Source organism: Conger conger, chromosome 11 (genome assembly GCF_963514075.1).
Source record: "Conger conger chromosome 11, fConCon1.1, whole genome shotgun sequence".
NCBI lineage: Eukaryota > Metazoa > Chordata > Actinopteri > Anguilliformes > Congridae > Conger > Conger conger.
The window spans coordinates 2,518,469-2,543,200 of record NC_083770.1 but is presented as its reverse complement, the minus strand read 5'-3'; the positions used below and the strand labels follow the sequence as shown (position 1 = coordinate 2,543,200).

The 24,732-nt window shown below is 45.5% G+C and overlaps 1 protein-coding gene across 2 annotated transcripts in view; it reads left to right on the top strand.

Annotated features, from left to right (window-relative positions):
* LOC133140425 (PDZ and LIM domain protein 5-like) overlaps window positions 1-16,110 on the top strand; it is a 22,869-nt gene extending 6,759 nt beyond the window's left edge. For both annotated transcript variants that reach the window (XM_061260382.1, XM_061260384.1), the window contains exons 3-7: window positions 5,208-5,403; window positions 7,327-7,507; window positions 9,379-9,499; window positions 11,238-11,353; window positions 11,876-16,110. In XM_061260382.1, coding sequence (XP_061116366.1) covers window positions 5,208-5,403; window positions 7,327-7,507; window positions 9,379-9,499; window positions 11,238-11,353; window positions 11,876-11,965 — 704 coding nt within the window. In that variant the 3' untranslated portion in view covers window positions 11,966-16,110. The remainder of the gene's footprint in view (window positions 1-5,207; window positions 5,404-7,326; window positions 7,508-9,378; window positions 9,500-11,237; window positions 11,354-11,875) is intronic.
* Window positions 16,111-24,732: the final 8,622 nt, after the last annotated feature.

The following is a 24,732-nucleotide window of genomic DNA, read 5'->3' as shown; positions in this document are numbered from 1 at the left end:
GCTAAGGCCTTTAGCATGTGTAAAACCTTTTTGCACACACTGAACCAATACCATGGCAAATGATTAGTCTTGGCTTTTTTTTGCACCAGACTTTGTTTGTGTTATTAGTTTGTGCTGAAACGTTTGCATATGCTGGGTCTTAGTAAACCAGGCCTTTGGTGTGTCGATAGAGGTGTATTGTAACGAGTGGCCAGATGGTGGCAGCACTACCCCGTGTGTTTTGGAAACCCAAACAATGGAACACACTGACCTCAGTCCGTCTCCCGCTCCGTGCTGCCGCTGGGAATTTCTCTCATCATTGAAACAATCACTCATTACAGACCCTCACAGGAGACATTCTTTGTTTTTTGGAAAATAATCCATTCCTGATCTCAGCACCTTGAAGATAAAGTCTTCAGGATAACCTGGTATGATTTGACAGAATAAATTCCAGATGCCTTCTTTGGTTCTCCAAAAAAGGGAGGATTATCTTGCTCGTATTTTGCTTAGGTGTTATTTAATTCACGGTTAGTTACAGGTTTCTTGCTCTGAATTAGATAATGAACAAGACCCTAAACAAGGGACAAAGCAAAAGTGTGTTAGTTCTTGTTTTTAATACATTGTAGTGAAAGTTATTAATTATAGTAGGCTATATCCGTAGGCTGTTGAAGAAACAGTGTCAGTGTGTCAGCACTTAAACGAAAACTGAATTTGGAAAATTCAGATGAAGAGAAATAGAATAGTATATTTTCTGCCGTCTGACTGTTGTTGTTGAACTGACCTGTTTTGTTTGAAATCTGAGAGAAGCGTAAAATTGTGATTTAGTGGCATAAAGTGTGGAAGTGAAACTCGCAGTAACAAGTGGGCAGAAATGGAATCATATTTTCCGTCCGTCGAGCACGAGCAGCGGTTTGGAGACCGCTGCAGTGACCACCCCCCCGCCCCCCCCGCCCCCCCTCAGAAAAGCCCACCCCCCCGCCCCCCCTCAGAAAAGCCCCCCCGTCCCCCCGCCCCCCCTCAGAAAAGCCCACCCCCCCGCCCCCCCTCAGAAAAGCCCACCTCGCTCTCGAGGCCGGGCAGGCGTTGCCCCCAGAGTAAATATTTACAGGAGAGGCTCGGGGGCCTTACGAAAGGTTTACGGGGCGAGGTTTACGGGGCGAGGTTTACGGGGCGAGGTTCTTGCCTTGCCGCCCCCATGGCGGGTGTGAATCTGCGTGGGGGGGGGGGGTTGTTTTCCTAGCTGAACGAGTGAGCTCCTCTATTTTACTACAGCGGTCAGCGGGGTGTCCCTGGGGCTCTGTAAGCAGGGCACCGGTGGTGGGGGGCACGGCCAGGCTGCTTCATTGGGGTGTGCACCACCCTCCCCCCTCCCAGTTGTAGACTACAACAAAGGGCCACTTTCCCCAGACCAGGCCCGGAGTCAGGGGCCTGTCCCCGGGGGAGGAGGAGGAGGAGAGGGCAGGAGGAGGGAAATTGGGGAGGGGAGGTGGGTCCCTCACAGAGCTAGCGGGGGTGGGTATTTCTCCATTTTATTTAACCTGCATTTTACCTGGTTGTTCCATCTCTTGTACAAGGGAGACTTGCTCCAAGTTCCAAGATGGCTGAACATTTGCTGACAGAATACATGCCATTGATGGGCCTTTCAGGCCAGTGCCACCACTACGGCTCTTTGAAAGAGATGCAATGCTGCACTGCTTTTTTGTGTAAAGCTTTTTGGAAGTCTGAAGTGTGGACCAGGTCAAAGGACATATGGAACCGGTCGAAGGATGTCTGAAGTCTAGAACCGGTGGAAGGACGTCTGGACCAGGTGGAAGGACGTCTGGACCAGGTGGAAGGACGTCTGGACCAGGTGGAAGGACGTCTGGACCAGGTGGAAGAACGTCTGGACCAGGTGGAAGGACGTCTGGACCAGGTGGAAAGATGTCTGGACCAGGTGGAAGAACGTCTGGACCAGGTGGAAGGACGTCTGGACCAGGTGGAAGGACGTCTGGACCAGGTGGAAGGATGTCTGGACCAGGTGGAAGGACGTCTGGACCAGGTGGAAGGACGTCTGGACCAGGTGGAAGGACGTCTGGACCAGGTGGAAGGATGTCTGGACCAGGTGGAAGGACGTCTGGACCAGGTGGAAGGACGTCTGGACCAGGTGGAAGGACGTCTGGACCAGGTGGAAGGACGTCTGGACCAGGTGGAAGGACCACCTCCCCAGCCCCGGGTTCGAGGGCACAGCGGAAGAGCCAGCTAATCCGTCCAATCACAGCTCCTCAGACGGCGGGCGATCCAGCCAATCCCAGCCCAGGAGTAATCAGCTGCCACATTACGGCCCTCGCTTCAAAGCACCGTGAGCCCGGGGGGCCAGGATTATGGGGAGATCCGGGATTCTCCCCCAGATGCAGGATTCTCCCCCAGATGCGGGATTCTCCCCCAGATGCAGGATTCTCCCCCAGATGCAGGATTCTCCCCCAGATGCAGGATTCTCCCCCAGATGCAGGATTCTCCCCCAGATGCGGGAGGACATCCCATCCCCCTCACAGGCTGCCGTGTGACCAGGGGCAGGAGGTCCCCTCGCCCATCCCTGCCACCGTGGGCCAGAGTCACTTAGCGTTTCGGCCAGAACGCTACGTCCTGGGACTGCCTAAGCGTGTGGGGCTTTTTTATATTATATATATTCACTCAGTGAGCACTTTATTGGGTATTTATTAGACTTTTACTGCTGTAGTCTATCCACTTGGTGGTTTGACGTGTTGTGTGTTCAGAGTGTTCATTTTGTATATTTTTGTATAATATTCAACACGGAGAACAAGGGACTCACACTGCTAGACATCCCCCAAAAAACATTTGCTTGCTATCAATTTTCCTCACCTTACACTGGTGCACACTGGTGTATGTATAATGTGTACTGTGTGTATTTTATAAAATATCTTTTTATGTCTTTTTTTGCGCATGTTCCCCTTGTTTATCTGGCTGTGTGCTAGTCCCTGTGTTAGAGTCTCTGTGCTAGTCCCTTTTCTAGTCCCTTTTCTAGTCCCTTTACTAGTCCCTTTTCTAGTCCCTTTGCTAGTCCCTTTACTAGTCCCTTTTCTAGTCCCTTTACTAGTCCCTTTTCTAGTCCCTTTGCTAGTCCCTTTACTAGTCCCTTTTCTAGTCCCTTTGCTAGTCCCTTTACTAGTCCCTTTGCTAGTCCCTGTGCTAGAGTCCCTGTGCTAGAGTCCCTGTGCTAGTCCCTTTTCCCCATATTGACAGCATTTTTGGGGGGTACTTACACACCCATGCTAACCACATTTTAGAACTTGCCTAAAAGGCACACTTTCAACTATTCGTTCAGTTATTCCCGTTTGTATAATGTACCATTGATTTATAATGGACAGAAAAAGGAACAATGAATAGGGCTTTTCGGGGCATGAAAGTGCTGAGTGAGTAATTCCAACGGGAATGTCAGCTGGCCTGCTAAGGCCTAAACTCGGAAAAGCCTGACTTTGACAGGGGCTTGAAATGTACCGTAGAAGATCCTGTGTTTCTCTCTCTCTCTCTCTTTCCTCCACCTCTTGCCCCAGATGCTTATCAGCAGAAGATTAGGGTTACAATTAGACTTGAAAATGGGAATGTTTTGCAGAACTCAACACCGTGCCCTGCCAACGTGCTTCCCTTTCTCGGCGATAGCCTTCCGAGAATATGTAACGCGAGGCGTGGAGCTGAACGGCAGGCCCCGAACGCTCGCAAAACTGTATCTACCCCCTGCTCTGTCTCTTCAGCCCCCCTCCCCAAACGGCCTGGAACCGCCTGCTGTGCCACCCCACCCTCAGCTGTTTGTTCAGCACATCCACAGTCCCGCGCTGAGGAAACCGGCTGTCTCAAACCCGCCCCACCATCCTTTGCGTCAGATTTCTGCGTGTACCCTCTCGGCGCCCCGACCCCAATCGACCTCCCCCGTCTAATACAGCGCCGTGAGGGGCTGCCCTGTTCTGATCCAGCGCTGTGAGGGGCTGCCCTGTTCTGCCCTGAGGTCCCTGCCCTGTTCTGCCCTGAGGTCCCTGCCCTGTTCTGCCCTGAGGTCCCTGCCCTGTTCTGATACAGCGCGGTGAGGTCACTGCCCTGTTCTGATACAGCGCCGTGAGGTCGCTGCCCTGTTCTGCCCTGAGGTCGCTGCCCTGTTCTGATACAGTGCCGTGAGGTCGCTGCCCTGTTCTGATACAGCGCGGTGAGGTCACTGCCCTGTTCTGATACAGTGCCGTGAGGTCCCTGCCCTGTTCTGATACAGCGCGGTGAGGTCCCTGCCCTGTTCTGATACAGCGCGGTGAGGTCCCTGCCCTGTTCTGATACAGCGCGGTGAGGTCCCTGCCCTGTTCTGATACAGTGCAGTGAGGTCCCTGCCCTGTTCTGATACAGCGCGGTGAGGTGTCTGCCCTGTTCTGATACAGTGCAGTGAGGTCCCTGCCCTGTTCTGATACAGTGCCGTGAGGTCCCTGCCCTGTTCTGATACAGCGGAGTGAGGTCCCTGCCCTGTTCTGATACAGTGCAGTGAGGTCCCTGCCCTGTTCTGATACAGTGCCGTGAGGTCCCTGCCCTGTTCTGATACAGCGCGGTGAGGTCCCTGCCCTGTTCTGATACAGCACCGTGAGGTCCCTGCCCTGTTCTGATACAGTGCCGTGAGGTCCCTGCCCTGTTCTGATACAGTGCCGTGAGGTCCCTGCCCTGTTCTGATACAGTGCCGTGAGGTCCCTGCCCTGTTCTGATACAGCGCTGCCCTGTTCTGATACAGTGCCGTGAGGTCCCTGCCCTGTTCTGCCGGGCTGCCCCTGCAGGTGGACCCTGCGCCGGGGAAACCGATCCTCCGCATTCCACGCTTGTGGAACAGGCTCCGGAGTCGTGCCCATCCTGTCTTTCCGGATGCTTCCTGCCGGGGTCGGCGGGTCAGCGGTTTTGGCTCAGGCCGTGGCCGGGTCCGCTGTCTGAGGAGCAGCCCAACAGCAGCCCAACACGCACTGGACCCCTCCAGGCCTTCAAAAAGGCTCGCTTGACATTTTTGTATAAATAGTATACATAAGACTTTAGTCAATGCATGAACAATGTACCATTCTTTGTATGTGTCAGTCTCACCATTAGAACAGGGAGCGGCAACTCAAGGCCCTCCCTTTACCTGGGAGTCTGCCAGTTTCCCCCCATCACTGTAAAGTGCTTTGAGTGTGAGAAAAGCTAACTATCTCTAAAAGCTAACCTTATCTACCCTGCAGGATTGCCCAAGCCGGGCGGCCAGATGGGACAGGTGGCCCCGTCCTTCGGCACGGTGAGCGCCCCGAAGGCGCCGGTGCCCGAGCGGCCGGTCCCGCGGGCGCACCCCAAAGACGAGGCGTCCCTGGTGCAGCGGGCCGAGCACATGCCCGCCAGCACGCGCACGCCCATGTGCGCTCACTGCAACCTGGTCATCAGGTGAGGGGCCAGGCCGCCAATCCTCCTTCTGTTACAGGGACCGGGCCCAATCGCCCAAAGATTCGCCTGGTTTAGCGTTCTGCTGACTAAAAGGGCTGCACTTAACGCACGCTGAAGAGACTCTGACGTTTTTTTCTACGAGAGAAGTTGCAATCTCGAACATGTATTTGTGTGCGGTTCTAGCTGCTAACAAGTTGCTGCAATGAAGCTACAAGTCATATTTTGCCGCGACTGAAGTTTCATATCAGCCTGTGAGCAGTCATCATTACAGGTGTAGTTTCAATATAGCAACTTGTTTTTTTAAAGCTCGGTTGCAATATTAACGGATGTAACTTTAAACTCACTTAAGCATGCGTTAATCACAGGTCTAATATTTGGCAGAAATCCCTATGGGGAAAAAGCATGGGACATCTGCAGAGGGAACCCATAGCTCAGAAATGCAAACTCTCTTCTGGGTTTTAGGACTACAAACTGTGTTTGATGACCAATTCCTTTATTGTCTTTCAGAAAGGGGTACACTGATTGGCTCTTTTTGATCAGAGAACTATGAAGACTAATCAAGTGAATAAAAAGTGTGAAGCCAAAGAGGGATCTCGAAAGACAATGGCATCAAAGAATCGCTTTGTCTGTAGAAGGGCTTTGAGTCAAAGCATTCATGTTTAGCATTCAAGTGTTTTTTCCCTTTGTTTAATATTACATTTTGCCTAAAGATCTGAAATCATCAGTGTGATACATATGCAATAATCTTGGAAATCAGGAAGGGGGCAAATACTTTTTCACAGCGCTGTTTGACTTTTATGTTGAAAAGCCTTTCAGTCGCGTGTAAAGGAGCGGAAGGCAGGAGAAACAGACCCTTCGGTCCGATAAGAGCCCGTTGGTGTTGTGTTCATACTTTTCATTTGCAGAGAGTTGAGGTCAATGAATTTAACATGACGGGCAGCAGGGCCGAGGCCGCCCTGCTCCTGTGTGCGCGTAATTACAGTTCAGCGCCTCGGCCCGGCTCGTTGCCGGGCAGTAGCTAAGACTGGGCTCGGGTGTCGGCCTGGTTGTTGCCGGGGCCCCGTCGCCAGGGTGGGTTACACAGCGGCCCGCCGGGTGTGCATGACAGCTCAGTTTAGAGTAACCATTGTCTGCATTAAATATTCTTCTGTTGTTTCCCCACTTAGGCTAATCATCCTATTTGTAACCGAGACTCAGGCGGCCATTTTGTGGCAAACCCTTCTTCTCACAGTCATTTCCCCAGGTTCAAAACTCCCCAAATTGTGGCCTTGTAAATTGGTCCATAGGAAGAGTGCAATACAAGTAAAAAGAGGGCCTGAACTGCTGTTATAGTGATAGTCAGACTGGAATCGGTCTAAATACATGCATTTAAGCACTGACAGTCTAACACTGTGAAACAAATTAGATGTACTGCTGTTATGCAGGTTATTAATGATTCATGTGCAATAAGCTTCCTTTGTGCCTATTGTGAAAGTGTATGCAGTGGAAAACCTAGGAAGCTAAACTAATATAATAACTAATACAGTATAACTGTGTGTTTGCCAACAACTGTGTGTGTGTGTGTGAGTGTTTGTGTGTGCATGTGCATGTGTGTGTGTGTGAGTGTGTTTGTGTGTGTGTGTGTGTGTGTGTGTGTGTGTGAGTGTGTTTGTGTGTGCCTGTGTGTGTGTGTGAGTGTGTGTGTGTGTGTGTGTGTGAGTGTGTTTGTGTGTGCCTGTGCGTGTATGTGTGTGTGTGTATATCTGGAAATAGGTAGATTAGGGGCCAGCATGCCAGTGTACTCCTGGAGCCAGTGGACCAATTCAATGCCTTTACCATATGCATGTGTGTCATTCCTCAAGCTTCTTGCATGTTACTGTAGTTGACCCTCCCTTTGTCCTGCTGGGCCTCACTGTTCCATATGTTTCCGGAACGTTTCTTCAGAGGTCCCTTCCTGGTGGCCATGGGGAAGTCCTGGCACCCCGAGGAGTTCACGTGTGCGCACTGCCACTCACCCCTGGCCGACACCGGCTTCGTGGAGGAGCATGGCGTGGTGTACTGCGTGCAGTGCTACGAGGAGTTCTTCGCCCCCACGTGCGGCCGCTGCCAGTATAAGATCCTGGGGGTGAGTGACCTTGTGTACGTGGGTACCTTGCTGCTGACCAGTGTAGCGCTACTGACCAGTGTAGCGCTGCTGAGCTAGGGCTCATTCCACATGTTTCTCCTCCACTGTATTGGAAGAGGCTAGAAAGAGAAGTGAAGGTGGGGAAATCAACCTGAATTAGGCCAATGAGATGTCCCTGCTCCTTCAAAATTCTGTTGGAAGCCACAGATGCGTGGCAGATGTGGACCCACAGGTTCAGCATTTATACACTTTCTGAAAAAATGCAAAGGATGCGCTTCATGTTTCCTTGCTCAAAGGCAAGATTGTATACTTCTAGCTCCTTGAAGGAGCATTCAGCAGGTTGGAATGCCCTTATATGTGGTGGACCTCAATCGCTTTCTGGGTCAGGAGCAAGGAAATGGGAAAAAAAGAGGAGAAAAATAAGGGATTGGAATGAGCCGTTTGACCGGACAGAACTCGCCTGAGAACTCACCTGTAGGGAACTGTGGGACGGCTGGGTGGTTTGTGCAGGCAGGCCAACTGCAGACTCACCGGGTGGCTGCTAGGAGAATTACAAAGCTTTTTAGGTCAAGTAAGAAGACAGACCTCGCGACTGGAGACTGTTGTCCTGACGTTATTTTCCTGTTTACTTTCTCCCGAGACTTCATCCACTGACTCCCTCCGCCCACCCCCACTTACCCCTCGACGTCCCCCTGTTTCCTCAGAGTGTGCGCGATGGGAAAGAGACTCATGTGGCTGTAACAGAGTATGCGCGATGGGAAAGAGACTCATGTGGCTGTAACAGAGTGTGTGTGATGGGAAAGAGACTCATGTGGCTGTAACAGAGTGTGCGTGATGGGAAAGAGACTCATGTAGCTGTAACAGAGTGTGCGTGATGGGAAAGAGACTCATGTGGCTGTAACAGAGTGTGCGCGATGGGAAAGAGACTCATGTTGCTGTAACAGAGTCTATGTGATGGGAAAGAGACTCATGTTGCTGTAACAGAGTCTATGTGATGGGAAAGAGACTCATGTGGCTGTAATCTTTGTCCTGTTGCCCAAAAAGAGAGCAGGGGGGGGGGGAGTTGGGGGAGAGAGCGCTCTGCGGTCAGACGTGTCATCGTCAGCGACGGTTGGCCGGTTTCCTCGACCTCATCCCACATCAAACAGCCGCTCGCTCGTCCTCTGGATGCGCGGTTGAGGTCGACGCGAGGGGAGAGAACGGAAACGGTCCGGGGGATTCGTCCCGGGTTCACAGCGGCGTTCCGCGGACTCCTCGACTGGAATGAGCTCCAGTTTACCTGGCAGCTGTGAGCGTGCGCATGGGGTCAGGGGGTCAGGGGGTCAGGGGGTCAGGGCTGGGACTGAATCTCCTGAAATAAGACGTACAGTACAGTACTTTGCAAAAGGCACATGTACACATTTCATAAAGCGAAGACACTTTCAACAATAAATGCTTTCGCTTCAAAAAAAGGTTCTATGCCTTAAGACGTTACATTATTTAACTAAATGTTATGTTTTACTGTAATCTTTTGGAAAATGAATGTTTGGAAATCTCAAATACACACTAATACAGAAAACAAAAAATGAACATTTATGGCAAATTGTATTCATAATTGCTTGTTATGTCTCTGGGGTTTATGTGCTCGTAGCACAAGCTGAGGGTCCCTCACAGTGGGCTGTTTCGGGCTGCAGTGCATTGAAAGGAACGTGTATCACATAACCGCTAACCACATGTCTGATGGACTGACGGACTGACGGACTGATGGACTGACTGACTGACGGACTGACGGACTGACTGACGGACTGCTACATTTGGCACGGCGCAGCTCTTGGTTGGGCGCTTGGTGTGACGTGGGTCTCATGTATCTGGTGCGCCCGCCTTGCCCGCAGGAAGTGATCAATGCCCTGAAGCAGACCTGGCACGGGAGCTGCTTCCTGTGCGCGTCCTGTCAGCAGCCCATCGGCAACAACACCTTCCACCTGGAGGACGGGGAGCCCTACTGCGAGAGAGGTGAGGCCCTGCAGGCTCCGAACACACACCCAGAGCTTCACACAGTCATCACGCTACAATATTCCAGTGTCAAATATCTGAGTATTTATTATTTTATTTTATTTATTTTATTTATTTTATTTATTTTATTTATTTTATTTATTTTATTTATTTTATTTTATTTGTTTTATGAAATATGCGGGGATACATTGAGGGTCAGTGCCCTCTTTTTAAAGGAGTGCCAAGTTTACAGAAAAACACAATAAGTCACAATATCTCCAAAACATAAAATAAAACAATAATTAAGATATCAGTGACAAGATAACAATGGTGTTGCAGTAATTAAAACATTAGTAATAATAATAATAATAATAATAATAATAATAATAATAAATCATATTTTGTTACGCTTTTATCCAAAGCGATTTACAGTTGATTTGACTTCAAATAACCTGCTCTTCAAAGGGTTAATTATTGTTTCTAAATGTAACCCTTTAGACAGCAGTAAAATCCCTGTGGTTTATAAAAAATCTTAAAAGCAACATTTGTTTTCATCTATGCCTGGAAGAAACTTGTAATTTTGTATGTGTGTTTTGGTTAGTAATGTGGTTTGCTGTAAGTTCTGGGGGACCTGCAACATTTGGAACATACTAAATGCTAAAGTAGCTTGAATACTTCAAATTTGACCCAGGTCTTGTCACCACGCTGGCATGTATAGCCCACTACTGTATTGCCATATCTCTTACTCCTGCCTGGTAACTGAAGCTACAGTATTGTAGGACTGGGCTTGTTTACTCCTTTCCGCCTGCTTTATGGGGGAGACATGGCTCAGGCAGTAAGAGCAGTCGTCTCATTGGCTCAGGCAGTAAGAGCAGTCGTCTGGCAGTCGGAGGGTTGCCGGTTCGATCCCCCGCCTGGGCTGTGTCGAAGTGTTCCTGAGCAGGGCACCTAACCCCCAAATGCTCCTGACGAGCTGGTCGGTGCCTTGCATGGCAGCCAATCGCCGTTGGTGTGTGAGTGTGTGTATGAATGGGCGAATGAGAAGCATCAATTGTACAGCGCTTTGGATAAAGGCGCTATATAAATGCCAACCATTTACCAAGATCTTTAGGAAGTTCAAAACTTTTATTAACAAAAACTAATAATGCTACTAATGATTGGTGCAAAACAAATGTTATGACCAATCGCTGGTCATTGAATTGGTTTCGCATGCGTTAAACTGGCTGGGAGGGCAGATATGCCTCTGGAACCAGCAGAAATGCAGCGTCGTGGAGCGGCTGTGCTTTTGGGTGATCGGTTAAACCAAAGTCCCGGCTCTTTGTGGTCATTAGCAATCCTTTTACCGCTTATCTCCAACAGCAGGAGGGGTTCCCCGGTGTCCTGGTCAAATTTCCAACCGTGCTTCTGCAATTTTTCTCATCTAATTATCCCCCAGTTTGGCTTAATAGCTCAGCTGAGTGTTTAAGCACAAAATGGCTGCCGTGCATTACCCAGGTGGGTGCTACACTTTGGGGGTAGAGGAGAGGATCTACTATTGAAATCCCTATAGGAAAATCGGTGCATTACGGCAATCCATTAATCCATGATTAAGGAATCCCATGGGGCAGACAGAAAGCCCTGCTGCTGGATGAGTGATGGCAGGCCACAGCATAAGAAGACTGAACCAGTCAACACACAGCTGAAGCAGACAGCTGAAGCCATGCAGCCGGTGCGCGAAGGATGGAGTCTGAGTTTCCTCTCCCCTCCTCTCTGTCCACAGACTATTACAACCTCTTCGGCACCAGCTGCCGTGGCTGCGACTTCCCCATCGAAGCAGGAGACAAGTTCCTGGAGGCCCTGGGGGGCACCTGGCACGATACCTGTTTTGTGTGTGCGGTACGTACGCTTTGAGTGCGCGATTGTGTGAGCGAGTGTCTAAGTTTGCTTTTGTTTATGTCCGTGAGTGAGTGAGTGAAGTGAGTTAGCTTTGGTTTATGTCTGTGAGTGAGTGAATGTGTGTGCGTGCAATGTGCTTTGGTTTGTGTGAGTGAGTGAGTGAGTGAGTGTGTTTTAGTGTTTATGTTTGAGAGAGTGAGTGAGTGTGTGAGTGAGTGAGTGAGTGAGTGAGTGAGTGAGTGAGTGAGTGAGTGAGTGAGTGAGTGAGTGAGTGAGTGAGTGAGTGAGTGAGTGAGTGAGTGAGTGAGTGAGTGAGTGAGTGAGTGAGTGAGTGAGTGAGTGAGTGAGTGAGTGAGTGAGTGAGTGAGTGAGTGAGTGAGTGAGTGAGTGAGTGAGTGAGTGAGTGAGTGTTTTTGGTTTGTGTGAGTTAGAAAATGAGTGAGTGACAGACTGACTGACTGTCTGCGTGGTCCAGAGACCGCAGAGCTCATTTGACGCTTACCCCATCCTGTGTTTTCTCAGGTGTGTTCCACCAGTCTGGAAGGGCAGGCCTTCTTCTCCAAAAACGGCAAACCCCTGTGCAAGAAACATGCCCACACCGTGAAAATCTGAGCACTTCCCACAGAAAGGAGAGGAGATGACAGACAGAGGAGAAGAGAAGAGAACCTTGTCAATCGGCTGTTGATTTTTAAACGATCAAGCCTTTTTATCCCTTGGACTTCTAACCCTTGTTTCTTTATTTAGCAACTATTTTGTCTTTTGGAGGGTTGCTCTCTTTTTTCTGCACTCTTTTTTTCACCCCCATGTTTCTGTATTTGATGTTGCCTCCTATGCCTGTGTGCTGCCTTTAGAGGAATGTACCATTCACATTTGAGGGGTGAAGGCACTGTTTGAGACCAGACGGCAACTTTGTTCTTAAAGATTTTGTGTGGAAAACCGAAATAATTCCTTTAAATCTTTTTTCTTTGCACATTCAAAAGAACGGGAATTAAATACTTAGTTGTATGTTTCTAAAAAGAAATCTATGTTTCTTAAAGTTTCGTAAGTTTATTAAAAACCCCATATGTGTTTTATTTGCACGCACCTTTATGTTATCGGTCGATGAGCATACAGTGTTGGAAGTTGGGGGGGGCGGGTGTTGAGCATTATTAATACAATGTAATATTATATGATATTTTGAGTCTCAGAGACTATTTCAGGGAAGTAAAGGATGTGACTTGGGTCAGATGAGACCTGCACAGGGCTCCTTTCAGGGTCACACCTCCGTGTTTCTGTGTGGAAAGGGTATCGCTGTTAGCATGGCATCCTCAGAGAAGTGGTCAGGGAGAAAGATTTTTGTTTGATGACCCATAAAAGGCTCAGTCTGTCACCTTGGCAACATGAAAGAAGGAACATTGAAGGAGTGAGAGAGGAGGTGAGGATGAGCAGGGAGTGAGAGGAGGTGAGGATGAGCAGTGTTTTGTCCTTCTGTTAAACCAGTAACACGGTTTGATTGTTGTGACGGATTTTCTGACTGCAGAAGCAGTGACCTTGAATGACTTTAGCAACCAGAAATATTTGGCAGAAATTGTGTTATTGTGGATATCGCTGCATTGCGTTTAATTGGTTTTGTTATGATTGTCCCAAAATATTGCAAATGATCTTGAGCACAATACAGTTGAGGGACGGTTGAAGATTCAACCAACTGGCTTGGACATTTTAACAGATTTAAACTGATAGATTTCATTTTGTGTCTGAGTTCAGATATCTCAGACTGCTTTTTGCACATTTGTGCAAAATTTATATAATATTTCCTTTGATTTCACCAGTTCAATTTTTTTGTGACAAATCACATGTACCCCTGGCCATGGATTCTGATCTGTTCAGTCATTAGTTTGCGCTTGATGAGATCATGTATAAACAAGGTGATACCATGATGAGTATAGCACCATAGAAATCAGCCCCACACCACTTTTGACTTGTAAACGTATACTAATGTTTCAGTCTCTTTCACACAGTTTCTTCATTCCCCCCCCCCTCTCTCTCTCTCTCTCTCTTTCTCTGCTGTACCACTGGGAACAAATACCTGTCTGAAGCTAATCTTGTAGGGACTTGAATCTGTTACTCTGGCTCATTTGCTTTCACACTTGGTTGTCAGTGCAGGGAGTGATTCTGTATATGTGCACATTATTGGTAATTTCTTAGTGATAGCACGTTTTTACACTTCTGTGTGTCGCTCTGGTGACTGGCTGTAATGCTGTAATCTGCAAAGACATGTGTTCCTGTTACAGTTAGCTGATATAGCTAGCTTGTTTTGGTCTGACAAGTTTTTTCATGGACCAGTTTATGTGGATGGGAATGGTTTGGTAGCCATTGGTCATACTATATATTTATGCAGCTCTGCTGACATTAACAAGCTATGTGTATTTGTATTTTTTTTTTTTTTTTTTTTTAGAATTACTATTATTTTTAAACCAAAAGTATTTGTTGCCCTAACAAGTGAAAAATCATTAATATAAAAAAATTGAAAGCTTCTTAAATATCTGACCAGTTTGCAATTTGTAATCTGATGCAATATAATACATAATACCCCACCCCATGTTCCTGTGCTCTGAACCCTGTTTTACTGTTTCTGAAGTCGTCTCTGAAGGAGTGCAGCATCTGTGTGTGCTCTGTTTGCCGGTATTTTCTACCTGCGATTTTAATGAACGGACATATGTTTTTTTTCCTTTCAAAATTGTATATAGCGCTGTCCGTTTGTCTTTGTCCCCATCCCTGATATAGTTCTGGTCTCTTTGTGCAGTTGTATTTATCCTGGTGTATTTATTGAAGTGCGGGGAACGTCTTTCGATTTCTGTTTGGTTTCACGCCCTGACAGTCAGGACAGAAAACATGTTTGGGTGATCGTGTCTCGTCCTGATGTGCCGTCTAGCCAGTACACCAGAGTGGTTAGAGTTCACTTTCCCTCCCAGAAACATTAGCAAAAGAGCAGCGTCAGGCTTGAGCATAGTTACTGCAATCTACAGTATTCTTTTCAGTTTTTCTTCCTGTTAGAAGAAAGAACTGCTTTACTTTCATTTCTGTATTTCTGTTGTTCACAGAACGGTTTAGAAGATACTGACATCTCTGTCTCTGGGAAAGAACGGTATAAATAAATAGCCATAATAGTAACTAAACAGAGCTGTACTTGACCTCCTGTGATGTTTCCTGACCTGAGGTATAAAACCATGAGATCTGTAATGGGTTGTTCATTAAAACACGATGCCTAATGTTTCTGAGCAACTTGTGGGAGCTTTCAGGTGGTCTATTGTATATTAGGTACTTTGATGTATAACTGTGTTGCTTGGGGGTTCACAGGGTTTAAAAATTGGATAACACTTTATTTGAAGGGTCCTACTGCATAAGAGTTATATAACGTCTTCATAGGCACTACATAGCACAGTCATAAGCACTGCATAAGCATTCATAACCGCTTATGTTAATAACCGCAAATAGGCATATGGTATGTTCAACATTGATGCGGCAAGTCACATTACCAAGACATACCAAGTGAACTGACAAAGGAGCCTTATTTTGGAAAATGACACAAGCACATCTGAATACTTATGTAGTGCTTATGAATTTGCTATGTTGTACTTGTGAATGCATTATATAGCTCTTATGTTGGGCCCTTAAAATAATGTGTTACCAAAAATTGTAACATTATCAGTCTTAAGGCAACGTCATATGGAAACTCATCTACACAGCTGCGATGTAGAACAAATCAGTGAGTATTAAGGCCTTATGATTGTGATCTTGAATGGCATATATTCATTCTTTAATTTGTTCCAACGTAATTAAAAGATGACCTTTTGGAAGGCAAATACAGTGTAGCGAGGTATTACATTGCTGAGCAGATACAAGATATCCAGAAGTAAAGTTTGTATCATCAATGTGCGAAAGGGCAGGTACTTGCAGGAGTGGAGAAGACATTGTTTTTAAGTTTGGGTTTTAGACAATGTTATTGCCATAAAAAAAATACTTTCTACCAATTCCTCCTGTGCTAACTTGGCCCCGCAAGTCACAAACATTGAGGTAAATGCACATCTATATGTTTAACATGACTAAATGTGTATAATTGTGCCATAGGGATGTTGAAAAGTAGTGGGCCATTTTATATGACAGGTCTATGCAGACACTACAGTATTAGTGGTGTCAGTGTACTGAAATACCTGCATGTTTTGTGGCTTTTCCCCAGTGCATAATTGAGGAGGTTTTGCCAAAAAAGGACTTGGAAACAGCTATGTATGAGAAAGATGTATTGTGTGTGTGTGTGTGTGTCCATGTGCGTGTGTGCAGGTGCGTGTGTGTGTATGTGTGTGTGTATGTGTGCGTGTGTGCGTGCGTGTGTGTGTGTACATGTGCATGTGCCTGTGTGCGTGTGTGTGCGTGTGCGCGTGTATGTGTATGCTTGAGCTGTGATGACCTTGTACTCAAGTCCAATTAGACTTTTATTTGAAATAAGTTTTGTTCATTTTCATACCAGGTTAAGGGCTCTTGTATTTCATTTCATTCTAAAGTAGTCATGTGTTTTCATTGAGTGCCACAGTCTACGCATGGACGTTCTGCATTGCAATGGGCTAAAATTTTTATTTTAAGAATCTGTGTGGGGGGAAAAAGTGAAATACAATGACCAATGTTTTATTTCCGTCTGTCCTGTGCTCCTGTATCTAAAGCTGTGTTTCTGCACACGCTCAGTGATTAATAAAATGGCGTAGGTGGCCGTGAATGGCCATGCACCTCTGTCTCTCTGTGTTTATGTCTGCACCTCTCTGTCCAGGCCTGTCTGGGCCTCCCTGCTGCACAGAAGCAGCTTTCTCCTGGGCCGCAGCGCAGGTGAGAGTGTGGGCTTCCCCTGGTATGGGTAGTAAACCCATACCGGCGTGTCGGCCGGTGGGGTCGCGACCCTCTGCTGCGCGGCTCAATGGGACATTCAATCCCGCCACAATGGCTACTTTCTCTCTTCCTCCGCAGCAGTGAAAGGCACGTTTATGCCGGGATCCCCACAGCTGGGAGCGGGGGAGAGGAGAGGAGAGGCGAGATGCGAAGGCTGGGTTTGGTTTAGTCACTGTGAGGAGTCTCTGGAGGGGTCGGGGAAGGGGGTTTAGGGGCGTTTAGGGGGGTGTATCCACACAGCATTCCACTGTTCCCAGCAGGACTGTGTTCGGTGCGGTGCGACGCAGGGTTGAGAAGTGCTAAGCGCAGAAACTCGCGCGGGGGGGGGCGGTTAGAGGTGGAGAACGGCATGCTGGGTACCCTTGCGCGGCTGACTCATGGCCCATCTGCGGGTTCCAGCGCTTTGGTCACGATTACGTGCGGCAAATGTAAACAAGGGCGAGCAGACCCGACGGATTGGTGGACGTGGGGTTCTTAAGATGGAGGAACACATACCCAGTCGCTGCTGCCACATGTTGTAACAATCAGTCTCCATATCGCCTTTCAGACCAGCTCGCATGGGCACACCTGGTGTCCGCTTCTCATGTCCACTTCACAAAAACAAAGACCGACTCTGTGATCCAATAATTAATGAATTCATTATGTGTACGGTTTAACAAGCATTGTGGGGGGGGGGTCTAAATTTAGGCTACCCCAGGGGTGTTGGGCTATGCCTAGGAACTGCAGCCGACTGTAATCTTAAAAAGCATCTTAGGCTTGTTTCTGTTTCCATGGTGATCAACAGGTTTGCTGTGCTAATGGGCAGAAATAATTCCCACTGAAGTGCACATGTAATACTGTGAATTACATACACTCACTGAGCTTTTTTTTAGGAACACCTGTACACCTACTTATTCATTCATCTAATCAGCCAATCGTGTGGCAGCAGTGCCATGCATAAAATCATGCAGTTACGGGTCAGGAGCTTCAGCTAATGTCAGCATCAACCATCAGAATGGGGAAAGAATTTGATCTCTGTGATTTCAACCGTGACATTATTGTTGATGCTAGACAGGCTGGTTTGAGTATTTCTGTATCTGCTGATCTCCTGGGATTTTCATGCTCAGACAAAAACCATTCAGTGAGTTCTGCAGCCAGAAATGTGTTGTTAATGAGAAAAGTAAGAGGATTAGGGCCTGGTCAAAGCTGACAGGAAGGTGACAGTAACGCAAATAACCACACATTACAACAGTGGTATGCAGAAGAGCATCTCTAGCATCATAACTCTGTGGATAGACTACTGCAGTAGAAGTCTAATAAATACCTAATTAAGTGCTCCGTGAGTGTATATGAGTGAATGGCTAATTCAGTTCATTGCTAAGTTTAATTGTCTGTATACACAAGAGCTAATCTCATTATGTTGGCATCACACTACAAATAACTGCTCACTGGGCAACAATTCACTGTGGCTCAAAAATAGATTCCACAGATGCAAAGCAAATAGATTCCCCCCCGACATTAATACATCAATTACTTCAGTAAATCTAAATATTTTCCTGGAATAGCGGATTCTTGGGTTGGGGTGTCCCATCGCAATTTTGTGGTAACGTGTGCCACTTCAAAACGTCGCCTGTCGGCGCTGTAGAGCGAAGGAGTAATCGCTGAAGACGAAGCAACTAGAATGAGGCAAGGAGCTTGTTGACTTGGAAAAAGTCAGACGTGGGACTATCCTGCACTGCGAGAAATCTCTTTGAAAGCTGCAATATTAACGGACGGTAGGCTAGACCAGCATCCGAAGAGGAATTCTGAAGCGTAACCACGTTTTGATCAGGCCACGAAAAAGGTGAGTTTAAAAACAGTTCGTGTATGAAGGGTAAATAAAGTAGCCTATTTGTATAAGCGTAACGCGCCGTTTCTGCCACTTAGCTAAAATTTTTGATTCTGAGCCCTGTGGCTTCTGTAGACAAATTGCTGTTGCCGTGCCGATTGTCAACATTTTATCTACATTCTGACTTCTCCTGTAATTTTGCAGCATTTACAAAATGAGAATTTATTTCAGGATCTGGATGGCGTTTGTGCCTAATTTAATGATTATTTTTTATGTGATACATTTCAGTCCCCACCAGTCCAAAACTTCGTCTGGTTTTCTCTGTGTATTGGTTATTGTGGTTCACTTTGATGGAATCCAGTTTTAACGGCGCTTAAATTGTATACGCTGCATTATTAACAACGTGCCAAATTGCTGATGTTCGAAAATTAGGCATTTTGCCGAATTGCCGCTGGATTGTACGGCAGTAACGTTATTTTATAGAGTAATTTCTGAAAATGTACTGGACATTGGATTGGAGAGTATACATTTTTCCAGTAAGCGACATTGATTTTAAATATGTGAAATGTTGGGATCACTGCTCGTATTTCTAGTATTTTCTTATTTTTGCCAATTTGAATAGGCTACTGGGTCCAATTGTTTATTCTATACATCGCAATGTTCTTTGATCATATGCGCTTGTTTCATGTGTTCGGCTCTTTTGCCGGAATATTGTCAAAACAAACATCGGAGATTTAAAAATAGTACATGTACACACCATAAAACTCGAAGGATTTGAAAAATGGGATTTATAAACTGCCTCAAGGACTCAATTCTCTATGCGGGAATCATGGTTTTTTAAATAAGACGATGCTAACTTGGCACGACTCACTACGATATTGCTGGGCTATACAGTGATCCAACTAGAGCGCGAAACTCTCATACAAAAACTAGTCAGTGCCTGTTAAGGTAACAGTATAACTAATTTCACTGTTGAGATCACTGTCCAGTCTTATTATATAGTAGCTACAGTTCGGTCTTATGGACTGCTGTAGTTAACGGTTAACCTTCAAGGCAATTTATTGAGAATTGTGATGACTAACACTAACCGTAAACAACCGATATTTTTAAAAATCTACAATTTCAATTAGCATTACCGGCTCAATTGCTGGACATTTGCGTCTGAGATTTGAATTGAGAAGATAAACTGTTTCCTAGTTTGGCTTCAGGCAAGGCTGGGAATCCCTTGAAGAAATCGCACACATGTTTGTGGAATAGATCAAATCATTGTCTTTACACCTTTTGGCCCGAAATGCATTACATAAACAGACCTGAGTTAGGAAACGCAATTATCGAGCATCTTTGGGGACATGGGTTCCTTTTTTTTGAAGTTGTATTAAGTGTGTCCATTCCTGTGTCCAATTATGCCTGACTTACGAGTACTTACGCGATAGCACAATATCAATGATTTAAGCTCGCTATAATGTGTTGTGACCTATGATAGGCAATGTGGAAGAGAGAGTCGTGCACAAGCAATTTGCTGACAAACACTGATAAATGCAGATTATTGTGCTGCCTGATTATTGTTTATCTGGCAGAAGATGTCATGACAGGTGCCATTATTGAGGTTTTGTTTTGTGAAGAGGACAAGTCTGTGAATCCAAGCTGCATCTCAGGGTGTGTGAGTGGCACAGTCATCATACCTGAGTCAAATATGCACAATTGCTTTTCTGTGCTTGACTGATCTTGGTGCCAATTGAGCCGACCAAGAGGCCCGGAAGGCGGGATTTGCACTTCTTGAGAGTATTTCATAGTCATACATTATGCAGTCACTGTATTCTGGAGCAAAACATTAATTTAAATAGAGATTCACCCCTCAAGAAGAAAACCGTAAAAGAACTGTTTGTCTTTCTCACACCACCATCTATACTGTATGTGGTAAACTAGCTGTTTTTGTGGTTTGGGAGAGACTATTGCTAACTATAGCTGCACTATCGCTAGCATTTTGGGCACAATTTGGGTGGCCTTTCTGTGTGGAGTTTGACTGTTCTCCCCGTGTCTGCATGGGTTTCCTCTGGGTACTCTGGATTCCTCCCACGTGCCGTTTAGGGAAACTCGGGGGCTTTTCACACAGCGGTGCTGGAGACGGGCATGTGTGCTCAGTCAGTCTACAATTTCTTAATAAAGTTTAACAAATAAAAAAGATTGGGAAGTTATTTTCAACCCATTATTGCTTCTTTACATTGCATTGCAGTTATTCAGTGATGCTTTTAAAAATTGTTTTGGATTCAAATACTTTTTTGCTCTTGATTGATCTTCCCTGGTGCAATTGAGCTAACCAAGAGGACCAAAAGGTGGGGTTTGCACTTTTTAAGAGTATTTCATAAGTTCTAATACACCACACGAGCTCAGTAAAGTGTAGAAACATATTTGAATTCAAAACATACTGCTTGGACGCTACGAGTGCTTGTCTCTCAGACTCGTCCCAACATGGCCCCATCAGCACATGAGAGGAGTTCTTTGATGGGTTAATTTAAAAAATACAATTGTGATTTTAAGTTCAAGCATATATCCTTTTTTGTTGATGGCAGCTATTAATAAGTTATTTTTAGGTTGTTTTGAGGTTCTGTACGATAATTGCTTTGACATTACCTGCTTTTTCTTTAACTTGGACATTCTAAGACATGGAAAAACTGCCAGCCTTGTCTCCACCGCTTCTTCTGTTTTGCTATTATCGGGCCCTCGTAGTCATACCATTTAGAAAGGGCCCTTATGAAGATTAAAAACTGAACTGTAGCTAAATCAATAATGTAACACGAATGGGGGGGGGGGGGGGGGAGTACAGACATATTCAGTGTTTGAGTACTAAAGAGTTTACAATAAAAAATAAAATAAAAATGGCTGATTGGTTGTCAAAATTAATTACAGCATTTTATGGAACGCAACTGCATTTATTCGCATCCAGTCACAATATTGTGTAATATTTTGCTCAGTCTCCAAAAGGCAAGGTATTTTCCATTCCATTCCATTTCAAATAAAAGCAAAAATTACAAAAAATATCCAAGGGAATTAATTAGGAGTATTTCTACTGAGACAGTAAAGAAGAACAAAAAGAGAAGATTATTGAGTAAGTTATTCATATTTAATTTGTCTGATACGTTTTGTAAATATTTTTGGGGTCATAGCAAGTATGGATGATTTCAAGTTAACTTTATTTTTTTGAAGTTGAAACATTTTAATGTGTTTCAAAACATGCCAATTCATTTTATGTTTGTTTAAAGGTGTTGCACTATGTGTAAAATGTTGCCACATACTGACTTGCTGAATGGTGACTATGGCAGTTAATAGGTGAATGGGTCCCTGTGATAGTGTTCAACTTGAAAAATGGTATTCACAAATCCTTTCTACATTTAAACTAATGTTTTAGATATTTGAGTATGTACCTGTATTTGTGGTTTTAACCCTCCTATTATATTATATTCAGTTTTACATTTGGGGTCAAATTGAGAAATAGAAATATGTGTGCCGCCTTCTCATTGTCTCCATATTGCTAGCCTTTTATCCATAAATATGAAAAATCTGTGAGAAACATCTCATTTTAGATCCTAAGGAACAGTAAGTGAAAGTTGGGCACCTGTACAGGAAAGTGCCACCAGAATCATTCACAAAGAATAAAAATATAAATGGTTGTATATCTTCTTACATTTTATACAGTTACAGAGGGTCAAAATTACACTGCCATTTCATGTAGTATTATTCTTTGTAGAACTTGACACTAACACGCTGAACTTGAATAATATCTTTAAATGTTTAGGTCTAGTATTTTATATGACTTTTTAACATTAAAATTATACATTCACTGACAAAGTGTATCAATGCTTTCAAGAACCTTGCCACCCACTGTCTCTGGCCTTCAAGAAATCTAACACCAAGGCATTTTTTGGAATTAAATAAACCTATAAATTTAAGTCAGCTTGTCATGAGGCTGGTGTCATGATACCAGAACTTTGCGCTGCAAATATAATAACAATTTAGTGCCCAGATACTTAATACCCCTGTGATATTGTCCTTAAATTGACCTAAACATTGCACAGTAGCACTCCCTCCAATGAGTGAACTCCCTCCCTACCAATGAACTTGTAAATATGTTTTATTATTTATCATATCTTTACACAAATTATAAATTTAAGTATACTTTTTGAATAATTTCACAAAAGACAAAATAATGCTGTAGAGAACAGAATGAAGAATGATTTATTGGAAGTGATACACTCAAATGAATCTTTTAACACGTTTTTCAAATCTATCTTCACAGACCTACTTGTTGAAGTATCAGAAAAAGTTAAGAAAAATAAAGAAAATCTTTTCAGTTGATGTGCCTGCTGGTTTAGCTGCCTGTGGTTCTTCAGGTCAAATGTTTACCAGGTCCAGCAGAAACCTAAAGGCATGTGTAACTTAAAGGTGTGTGTTTGGGCAGTTGACATGAATTTTTTGTCATGAGGGCAATTCCTGATTCCTGATTTACTGAATCTATCCTTACCTAGCCAGCTCATGAAAAGCCTTTGAGCTGAGAGTATTCCACAAAGTAAGACTTTAAAGACTTTACAATCACATAGTTCATATTCACAAAATAAGCTTATTAAAAGCATTCACTTGTTGTAATAACTGATTTCAATTTCAAAGATAAATAAAGGTTAATATGAAAGCAGGTAAAAGTAATAATTGTTTAGTATGAGCAGCAGAACAGAACTAAGTGAAGTGGTCTGGTGTGGAACATGCGGATAATGAGTAAATGTGATATCTCACAGCCAGTCTACTGCCCCTTCCCTCTTTAGATCTTATTTCCACCATATATAATGTCCTATGAAATATAAACTATGTTTAATTTGTATCTGTAATGTCCACTGCAGGATTAGCTGTGAAGTATTGCTCTTTGGTGTTGCATGACCTACAAAAGCAGACACTGCTAAAAGTTCACAGTCTCAGTTCACAGAAGCAAAGCAGCTAATATGATTGAACAATTGAACATAGTAGTAGACAGAGCAGCAGCAGCAGCAGTAGTAGTGGACAGAGCAGCAGTAGTAGTAGTAGACAGAGCAGCAGCAGTAGTAGTGGACAGAGCAGCAGCAGTAGTAGTGGACAGAGCAGCAGCAGCAGCAGTAGTAGTGGACAGAGCAGCAGCAGCAGTAGTAGTTGACAGAGCAGCAGTAGCAGTAGTGGACAGAGCAGCAGCAGTAGTAGTAGACAGAGCAGCAGTAGTAGTAGACAGAGCAGCAGCAGTAGTAGTAGACAGAGCAGCAGCAGTAGTAGTGGACAGAGCAGCAGCAGCAGCAGTAGTGGACAGAGCAGCAGCAGTAGTAGTAGACAGAGCAGCAGCAGTAGAAGTGGACAGAACAGCAGCAGCAGTAGTAGACAGAGCAGCAGCAGTAGAAGTGGACAGAACAGCAGCAGCAGTAGTAGTGGACAGAGCAGCAGCAGTAGTAGTAGTAGACAGAGCAGCACCAGTAGTAGTAGACAGAGCAGCAGCAGCAGTAGTAGTTGACAGAGCAGCAGTAGTAGTAGTAGTGGACAGAGCAGCAGCAGCAGTTGTAGTAGACAGAGCAGCAGCAGCAGCAGTAGTGGACAGAGCAGCAGCAGTAGTAGTAGACAGAGCAGCAGCAGTAGTAGTAGACAGAGCAGCAGCAGTAGAAGTGGACAGAACAGCAGCAGCAGTAGTAGACAGAGCAGCAGCAGTAGAAGTGGACAGAACAGCAGCAGCAGTAGTAGTGGACAGAGCAGCAGCAGTAGTAGTGGACAGAGCAGCAGCAGTAGTAGTAGACAGAGCAGCAGTAGTAGTAGTAGTGGACAGAGCAGCAGCAGCAGTAGTAGTAGTAGTAGACAGAGCAGCAGTAGTAGTAGTAGTGGACAGAGCAGCAGTAGTAGTGGACAGAGCAGCAGTAGTAGTGGACAGAGCAGCAGCAGTAGTCGTAGACAGAACAGCAGCAGCAGTAGTAGTAGTGGACAGAGCAGCAGCAGTAGTAGTGGACAGAGCAGCAGCAGCAGTAGTAGTGGACAGAGCAGCAGTAGTAGTAGTAGACAGAGCAGCAGCAGCAGTAGTAGTGGACAGAGCAGCAGCAGTAGTAGTAGACAGAGCAGCAGCAGTAGTAGTAGACAGAGCAGCAGCAGTAGAAGTGGACAGAACAGCAGCAGCAGTAGTAGACAGAGCAGCAGCAGTAGAAGTGGACAGAACAGCAGCAGCAGTAGTAGTGGACAGAACAGCAGCAGTAGTAGTAGTAGACAGAGCAGCACCAGTAGTAGTAGACAGAGCAGCAGCAGCAGTAGTAGTTGACAGAGCAGCAGTAGTAGTAGTAGTAGACAGAGCAGCAGTAGTAGTAGTAGTGGACAGAGCAGCAGCAGCAGTTGTAGTAGACAGAGCAGCAGCAGTAGTAGTAGACAGAACAGCAGCAGCAGTAGTAGACAGAGCAGCAGCAGCAGCAGTAGTGGACAGAGCAGCAGCAGTAGTAGTAGACAGAGCAGCAGCAGTAGTAGTAGACAGAGCAGCAGCAGTAGAAGTGGACAGAACAGCAGCAGCAGTAGTAGACAGAGCAGCAGCAGTAGAAGTGGACAGAACAGCAGCAGCAGTAGTAGTGGACAGAGCAGCAGCAGTAGTAGTGGACAGAGCAGCAGCAGTAGTAGTAGA